This window comes from Vigna umbellata, chromosome 8, assembly GCF_029865625.1.
Source record: "Vigna umbellata cultivar VRB3 chromosome 8, Vumbellata_1.0, whole genome shotgun sequence".
NCBI classification, from domain to species: Eukaryota; Viridiplantae; Streptophyta; class Magnoliopsida; order Fabales; family Fabaceae; genus Vigna; species Vigna umbellata.
This window is the reverse complement of record NC_142172.1, coordinates 22,635,628-22,645,470: the sequence shown is the minus strand read 5'-3', so window position 1 is coordinate 22,645,470 and position 9,843 is coordinate 22,635,628. Positions and strand designations below refer to the sequence as shown.

The following is a 9,843-nucleotide window of genomic DNA, read 5'->3' as shown; positions in this document are numbered from 1 at the left end:
TACTTATTAGTGATGGAGGATCTCATTTTTGTAATTATCAACTGGAAAAAGTACTCAAACATTATGGTGTGAGACATAAGGTAGTTGCACCTTATCATCCACAGACCAATGAGCAAGTTGAGGTGTCTAAAAGAGAGATAAAGAGGATCTTGGAGAAAACAGTTGCGTCATCAAGAAAGGACTGGTCATAGAAACTGGATGATGCTCTCTGGGCATATAGGACGACAATGAAGACATATATGGGTTTATCACCTTTTCAGTTAGTCTATGGAAAACATGTCATTTGCTAGTGGAGATGGAGCATAAAGCTTTGTGGGCTCTTAAATTTTTGAATTTTGATCCCTATGAAACTCAGAATAAACGCAGAAGGCAGATGCTGGAGCTTGAAGAGATGCGGTTGCATGCAAATGATTCATCCAGGAATTACAAAGAAAAGGTAAAATTCTATCATGATAGGAAGTTGATAAAAAAAAGTCTTTAATCTAGGGCAGCAGGTGTTATTGTTCAATTCACGATTGAAACTGTTTCCTGGAAAGTTGAAGTCAAAATGGTCAAGACCGTTCATAGTGAAAGGTGTGCATCCACATGGAGCAATTGAATTGGTTGATCTAGCTGCTAGTGATCCACAAAGAAGCTGGGTAGTGAATGGTCAACGTCTTAAGCATTATCTGGGAGGAGAAGTGGAACGCTTGTCCACAGTGAGGAAGTTGGTTGATCCTTGAGCTTATTGGGTAGGCTCGTGATGTTAAACAATTGCTTACTGGGAGGCACCCCAGTGTTCTAAACTCATTTTTCTTATTTGCTTATGTTCTTAGAATAGGTTGTGATGTACTCAGTGTTAAACTTTAGCTGCTATGATGGTTTGCTTGTGATTTATGCATGATGAGTATTGCTTGATGATGCTTGGATATTGATTAGTTGAGATTGTGCACTATATGCTGATATACAGGTGGTTGTTCACAAGCTATGTGAACAAATGCATGATGTTGTGATTGTGATTATGATGCTAAGCAGGATGTGTATGTGGAATGTTGAATGAGCTTATATGTGAGGTTTTGAACTCCATAGTTTTTGTGATTGAATGCTATTACATTGAAAGCATGAATGACTTTGCCCAGGTTTCTATGATTGAATCACTTGTTTGTATGTGTCATATGATCAAGGCCATTTGTTGGTAACCCTTTATTAGCCAAATGCATGATTTTAGCCCAATAAAAGAGAGCACAATGTGCTTTATCCTTTGAACCTTTAGCCTTCAATGTGATGTGAAAACCTTTTTTGAAAATCTTTACCTTGAGTTGAGTTGAGAATATCTTGTGGTATTGATAAAGGTTCAAGTTTGGGGTTGTTGGGAAGTCTAACAAGGGCATATAAAAGGCATTGAGCTAAGCACATGAAAAGCAAAATAAAAAGGAAAGAAAAGAAAGAAAAAGAAAAGCTCAGTGCAAAAGAAATTTGGAAGAAGTAAGGATGGTTGTGTTTAAATGATGATTCTCTTAACTCAAGGATTTTGTGATCCAGAAAAACCAATTTTCTTCTTAGCCCAGCCACATTATAAACCATAGAAAAGTCCTTGGGATGATGCTTGTTTGTGATTGTGTTTAATTGTGGTTAAATGAAAGGCAAAGTTGATTCATGTCACATTGTGATAGTAGAGTGAATGAGTGACCTCTATATACACTTGTGTGATCGAGTGAAACACTTTATCTAGTGAGGAATAATTCCATGAGCACATGATTACATCTATGCTTAGTTAATTGATCTTTCATGAAAATAGCATTTGTTGGATACTATGTGACTATGTGAACACCACAATGAGATTGATTGAATCAAAGCATGTGTGCATCTTGATTGAATTCTTTTTGATAAGCTAATTTGAGTAATTACTTGTCTTGAAAGAAAGAGTTTTTGAATGTGGTGAACCATTGTATGGATTGGTGGAAGACTGAGTTACATCTTGTTTGCTTGAGGACAAGCAAAGTTCTAAGTTTGGGGTTGTGATAACGGTTGAAAAATCGTTATTTTTATACTTAATTTTGACCTTAAAGACAACCTTTATGACTTAGAAACTAGCTTGGAATCATGCTTTTGCTTAAGTTTTGGAAATAAGAGAGTTGGATGGGTTTTATGCTTGGTTTTCCTTGTTTTGGCAGGAATTAAGATGAATTAGATGAAAGAAATTGAAGTAGTAAGGAGCTGGACTCAGGAAAGGAAGTAAAAGTGCACAAAAGAAGAGCCGCAGTCACCGCTGAGCGGAACTTTTACCGCTGAGCGCCATTTAATTGGGCTTGGGCCTATTTTCTGTAATTTTTAATAAGCTATATAAGGGTTTAGTCTACCTAGGGTTGGTATATTTGGGCAGAAAGAGGCGAAATCACACTTTCTTCACCCCTTGGAGGCGGACTTTGGATGCGGAAGCTCCTTTCTTCAAATTCTAGGGTTCTATCTTTCATTCTTTCATTGTTTTTCATCTAGTTTCATCATGTCTATGGTGAACTAAACCTCCATTGTTGTTGGGGAACCGATGTAATCCTTTGAAACTCTCATGTATTGAATTGATTCTTGATTTTATATGCTTTACTTCATTAATTGTTAGAGTTTTTCCTCTTTACTCTATGCATGCTTTGTTTAACTCATTCAATTGCATGATCATTGATGTTATCTATATGGACACATATAGGTAAATCTAGAACTGGGGAACTCGTTGATCATCTATGTGAACTCGTTTCTGATTTAGAGAATAGGCTAACAAATATTGAGAGTTGTTAGCAAAAAGAAGAAGATGGACATCTTGCTTCAATAAAGGAATTTGATGATGATGTTTCATGGAGAAGTGTTAAAGAATTAAAGAAGTGCTTGGCTTCAGGAAATACTTTGAAGACTTGTAATCTGTGTATTGTAATTAATTTAGTAGTTCAAGAGTCAATAGGTAGAACTGTTGGAACAACCGGTACTTATAACGGTTAAATATACTGTTATCTGTGATTCAATTTTGATATTAAATCAACCCTTTTTGACTTAGAAACTTGCTTGAACTCATGTTTTTACTTTAGTTTTGCAAATAAGTGAGTAGAGGTTATACTTTATGATTTTATCACTAAATTCCCTTTATTCTGTAGCTAATAATGTGTCTAGAAGAATCTCCAACAATATATAGAGCTGTATAGAGCTGAATCAATCATAAAAGCAAGCAAAACAACAAAAAAACTGAGTTTTGGAATGCTACCGCCAGGGCTGAGCGCCCCTAAGGGGGGCTGAGTGCCAGTTTTTTTCCCGCACCACGCCTGGGCGTCCTTCCAGGGGCGCTGAACGCCAGGTTCCTCGCAGTTTCGCTCGGGCTCCCCACTTAGGCCGTTGAGCATCAGCGACGTGGACTTGGACCTATTTTATGTTATTTTTCTGTTCTATTTAAGAACTTGGACGTCCTAGGGATTGTATCTCTTGATGGCTTGTGCACAAAAACACACTTTTCACCCCTTGGAGGAAGATTTGGGGATGTGGGAGCTCTCCTCTTCAATTTTTAGGGTTTTTCTATCTCTTTCATTCTATTATTCATCTAGTTTCCCCGTGACAAGGGGGAACTAAATTCAATTTGTTGTTGGGGAAGATGTAACCTTTAAACTCTCATGTATTTGAATTGATTTTAATTATATATGCTTCTTTCATTAATTTTTAGGGTAATTCTTCTTCGCTCCATGCTTGTTATGTTTAACTCATTCATGGCATGATGTATGGTTTTAATGAGTACCGAGAGGTATCTTACAATTCAGGACTGGAGAATTGCTCCCAAGAGCAATATTGCCCAGGGATGGGGATAGGAGAATTGGTCATCTTAAGCTTCTAATCGTAATGCAAAATTAATTATTAGGGATGCAAGGGATTGTTATCTAGTAATTAAGGATAGACTTTCTTTGCCAAGGGATCGAGTTTTAAGTACTTTAGAAAGTGACGTTCAGAATTGAATGAAGAAGATGAATTCTTATATGCATGAGAGTAAACTAGGTGAAATCTAAACCCCAACAACATACTCATCTCATATTTTCAACTTCATTCATTCATTCTAGTGTTTAGCCTCAATTGATCAATTTGCATTCATATTTACTTTCTTATTTTGCATTCAAAACCCACAAATTGTTCTTCTTAAGTCTTAATTAGTTAAGCAATTACACAACTGTTTAGTGTCGTGAGTCCTTGGGATATGATAGTTGGTCTTACCATTTTATATTACTTGATACGATTCGGTACACTTGCCAACATCTTACAGGTACTGATTTTGCACAGCGGAAATATTAAAACATAGTACGATACAGATTCTTAAAAGCAAATAGCTTATTCAGTCAATTTAAAAAATGGTTGCTTTAATTTTCTTATAAAATTTTTATCAAACAGTTGATGGGCAGTCGTTAATTACTATGAATAGTGATTAACTTTTTCACTAAAACAGTTTCACAATTACAATGAAAGTGAATAGAAAATAACAATAACAAAAACACCTTCCTTCGACAAACGAACCGGAAGAATGCAGCAAGAACCTTCCTTCGACAAACGAACTAGTAGAGCTTCCTTCGACAAACGAACCGGAAGCAAAATCTCAGCCAACTTGAAGAGAACTGCTCCAACCTTTGACACACAAAGCTCGAGCTTCTCCTATTCACCAGACTTGACAAGAGCAAGAACTAGCACTTGAGAACTTCCTCAGATTACATTATATTCTCAAATTCGCAAATTTCTCTTTGGAAGGTTCTGGCAAAGACATTTATAATCTACTGGTCTGAAAATGAAAAGACGCATTCCAACTGCCAGTGATAATCGATTATTATAAGTAAAAATCGGTTAGGATATTTAACTCTTCGACCGGTCGGCTCCAGTTCTTCACCTTCTGCCGCTCGGTTTGATTCGACACAACCTCATGCCGTTCGGTTCAACCCCTTATCACCTTCTGCCGTTCGGCTCGGTTCCTTACAGCTTTCCAACGTTCGATGCCAACTGCTCGACCTTGGTCATACCTCGCTTGGTCTTTCCCATAGCTTTCCACCGCTCGGTTTGATTCCTTACTGCCTTCCATCGTTCGGTTACCTTCTTCTTCTCTCACACAGATTTCCACCGCTCGGCTTATGTCTCGTATACCTTCCAACACTTCATTTTATTCTAGTGTTTAGACTCAATATCGTTCGGCTTCGTTACAAAGTCGTTCGGTTTGTAACTGTGTTAGGCTTATGTTCGACACCATTTGGTCATTAACTGTTCGACCTGCGTTTAGCCTGTGTTCGACCTCCATATGCTATACGTCGTTCAGCCTTTTTGATACAACTGTTCGGTCTTCAACTAATGATTACCATTCGGTCTTGAATAGTTTTCACCCTTTAACTGATGTACGTTGTTCAACCTTTATTGTTACTGACCATTTGATATTCAACTGAGTTTGGCCAATGTTCAACTCCGTTAAGTTCTATAAGTGTCCATTCTGTCTCAGGCATGCCTTTGCTCAATTGCCAGGTTCAATTCTTTCTACAACCACTTCACCTTCCAACTGCTCGATCTCGTTCATGCCTTCTACCGTTTAGTCTTGGTCATGCCTTCTATCGTTTAGTCTTGGTCATGCCTTCTACCGTTCGGTCTTAACTGCTTGATCCTAGTGTCTTCTCTTATACAGAAATGCTTTTAAACTCATACAACAGAAGTCTTCTTATTCTTCACTTTGTAACATCATCAAAATCATTATCTTCAAGATACCAATGCTCCTTATTAGTAACAAGAACCAAGTAGCACAACATTCAGAAAAAGATTTATTTTTCGTAAAAGTCTTTGTGATAATCGACTATCACTAAGGTTAATCGATTATCATAATAAGAAATTATTATTTGAAAATTTTTCGGGAATAACCGATTATCAGTTATCATAATTGATTATCAGTAGCAATTGTGAACTTGACTCTTAGTTTTTTTACCTAATTTTCAAATGCAAAAGTCTATAAATAATTAACTTAAACATAACTTAAAAACAATTTTTCACTTAAGAGTATTAGAGTTGTGTGCCTAAGGGAAACTCTCTATTTGTGAAAAGGGAGCTTGTGTTACTTGGTGGTTATAGGAGTAAGTGCTCTTTCTTAGTATGTCTAAGTGGTAGAGTATACCTATAAAGCAGAGTCAAGTTGTTCATCCTTTTATGCGTCAAAAGGAGGTGCCTTTCATCTCTTATATGTTAAGAGAGGTGGTTTATAATCCCAATCTTTATTTCTCTATTTTAAATTGTTACTTATTTTAGTGGAAAGGTTAATCCCTCTTTTGGAGAGATTAACAATTGGACGCAGAGTCTTTTGATCGGAACCAGTATAAAAATTACCTATGAAATTTTTCTCTTCCCTTCTCTCCTTTATTTATTTGCTTCTATTCAAAGTAGTTTTTCAGTTTCATTAAAAAAATTAAAAGCAAAAACCTGTTAAAAAGGAAGTAATTTTTAACTTGAACCAATTCAAACCCCCCCCCCCCCTCTTGGTTTGTCTTACATTCTAAACATTCCACTACGCGTTTCCAACAAAAAGCCTTTAACAAGAATTTTTTATCATCATATAAAAAGGGGTAGATTGTTACCAATAAGATGGATCAAAGCTTTGAAAGATTTTGATGATGATGCACTCAAAGATTTGAAGAAAAATTTACATGTCTGGATGAATTTATGTTAAAGTTTTTTTATTGTAATTTTCATTTTAATAACTTTAGACATTTTACTTAAAATATTACAGAGTAAGAGTATAGTTTGAAAAACTCTAAGTGTTTAAGAAAGTTTGTGGTTTCGATGCTTGAAGAAGGAAAAGTTGTTACTCAGTGTGTCTAAGTTGTTGGTGCTCTTCTACCAAGTTGAATCAAGTTGTTTATTCTTTTGTGTGTCAAAAGAAGGTGTTGGTAATCTCTTATCTGTTAAGAGAGGTGTTTTCTAATCTCATATTTGTTTCTCTGTTTTAAACTGTTAGTCATTTTAGTGAAAAATTTAATCTCTCTTTTAGAGAGATTAACAACTAGATGTAGAATCTTTTTATTCAAACTAGTATAAAATTTACTTGTGTAATTCTTCTCTTCCCTCTCTACTTTATTTATTTGCTTTTAATCAACACAAGTTTTTAGTTCTATCAAAGAAATTTTTAAAAGCAAAAAATTGTTTAAAGGGAAGCAATTTTTAACTTGAACCAATCACCCCCCTCTTGGTTTTTTCCTACACTTAAACATTTTGTTGTGCGTTTTCAACATATTTCTCACTGTACTAGAAAGATAAAATGATGCTAACTAGATCTATGATTCATATGAGACAAATCCATTAGTGGTTATGGATTCACACTTGGGAGTGATGTAATTACGTAGAGATAAGTCAGACAGACAATTATTGCAAGATCAACAATGAAATATAACTTTATTTCTCTTGAAATGACTGGTAGTGAAGTTATGTTCCTGAAAAACTTCTTAGCAAACATTTTAGTAGGAATGAAACCAACCACAACCTTGTCAATACATTGTTTCTCTCGAAATGACTTGTAGTGAGACTAAGTGGTTAAAAACCTTCTTAGCAAACATTTCGCTAGGAGTGAAACTAATCCCATATGTATTAATACATTGTGATTTCCAATTGGCAATAACTATAGCTAGAAACAAGAATTACAATGAAAAAAAATAGACATATACATTTGAAACATAATTTGGTAAAGTAGTTGCTAAAGAGTAGAATTATTTTCATTGATTATATGAAGTCAAAACGAAATCTAGCAAACTTTCTAACAAAACTCCTAGGAAGAAATATGGTTTAGAAACATTGAGGGAAATGAGACTTAATTCACTTCTAAACAAACAAGTGATGGTAACTCAACCTTTATGATTGGAGATCCAATGAGTATGGTTTATATGAGTAAAATCAAGTCACTTGTTAGTTTTGATAACACTAAATTGATTTTTAATCCACTATGTTTGTTCTTATGGTATGTGTGAAAGTGTTAAAGACTCTATTATTGAGATATTAAACTTTGTAGTTGAAATTCTATGTGATGTAAAAATTTTAGTTTAAACACATTTTCTAATGACTTTCATATCCCTTATGGGTGGTGTATGATTTACATCATATACTTGATGAAATCACCTATATTAGTGTCGAGTAAGGGCACTTGTATGAGATCTTGGCATAATTTCTAGACCATTCATAAATACTAGGCACGCATATGGGTTAGTAAGAGCAACACAATGATAACAAGGATTGTGGAGGTGTATTGTGATTGACAAACCATTAACACACGTCAAGTGTCTTTGATTGTTATACTAATTATGATGCATTACATTTTATCATATCCATGATTTTTTTTTTATGTGAGTGATTATTGTGATAATAAAATACTGCAAAAGAATTTTTTGCATTGCATGGTTTCAATGAAGTATAAAACAACTGCAAAAACGTATTCCCCCTTTTACGAAACAAGAAAATCATCAAGCCTAGCTTCTTTGGATGAGTCTTTCCACGTGAAAATGTTAGAACCAATTCTTCACTTTTGAACATTGCACATCTTGTTTCTTAAACCATAGTGGTAGTTGTGAACATTGGGCTTGTTATCCTCCGTAAATCTGAGGATATTTTCACTCATCATATACCCCTCCTATACCTATAAATAGGTGCTCAGTCTCTCCTCTTAAAGACAACAGTCATACATCTCTCTCACTCTCTTTTATTTCTTTTATCTTCTCTTTATTTTCTATTTTATACTTACATAATTAACAAAATACAAGTTATTTAAAACACGTCTTATTATGGTTTTTGTATTTTTAGTATCAAAAACTTGCTTTTCGTTCAAAGTATTTAGCTATATAATATTTCGGAAGAACAATTTAAAACATATATTTTTTAAAATCACATGATTTGGAAGGTCAATTTTTTTTCTTACTCATCCCTAATTCATTTATGAGACATTTAGTCACATTTGATAAAATAAATTTACACTTATTTTATCAACAAATTTATCAATAAATTAAAATTCAATTACTGATTAATTTTAAAAAATTAAATTATCAATGCATTTTTGAAAATTTAAAAAATAAATAAATTATCAAATAATTTTAAATATATTCAACTATTGAAAAATTTTAAGAAATTAATTGTGACAAATTTTACCATAGTTCAAAGTAAAAATAACGAGAACTTCAATGCTCATATTTTACTTATGAATGACTAAACCATCCAGTTACTGACAACTTATTGACAATTCCATTAGTAGAGGTAATAAAAATTTTATATTTCTGACTAATTTTAGTGAGAGATCTATTACAGACAAAAATATCTGCTTTCAGCTCTATTAAGCAATTAAGATAGCAATCAAACAACTTTTCATAACTCTGGGTAAACCTTTTGAATTACTTATCCTCAATTAAGTTCAAACATTATTAGTACTTATCCTCACCTATTAAGAATGCATTTCCTTTAAAAAACACAAGTTTTAAAAAACAATATTAACATAATGAACTAAGTCAACGTTTAATTGAATAGTTTTATTTACTTATTCATAAATTAAACTCGATCCGGCATGCTCTTTCCAAACTAAATGATAGAAACCCAATTTTTTTACATTTAACCAACATTATCTTATCTTATTTTTTATTTTTTACTTTTTAAAAGATACAATTTTTTTTAACTATTTTACCTTTACAATACATATTAAGTAAATAACGTGTCACTCCACTGTTACTCAATCCAAATACTTGAATCAAAGACGGCGTTCCTGAAGAATAAAACACAACTACGAAATGCAAACCAATATATTATTAAACAAAAAACAAGTGATAAAAGATAAATAAAGGGAAAAAAAATAGAAAGGGA

At 33.7% G+C, this 9,843-nt stretch overlaps 1 protein-coding gene across 1 annotated transcript; it reads left to right on the top strand.

The window, feature by feature from the left end:
- The first annotated feature begins 295 nt into the window (after positions 1-295).
- On the top strand, positions 296-722 carry LOC148194280 (uncharacterized). The gene is made up of 2 exons (XM_088097167.1): positions 296-436; positions 537-722. Exons 1-2 carry the CDS (start codon positions 296-298, stop codon positions 720-722), a joined length of 327 nt encoding a protein of 108 aa, XP_087953293.1.
- The last annotated feature ends 9,121 nt before the right edge of the window (positions 723-9,843 follow it).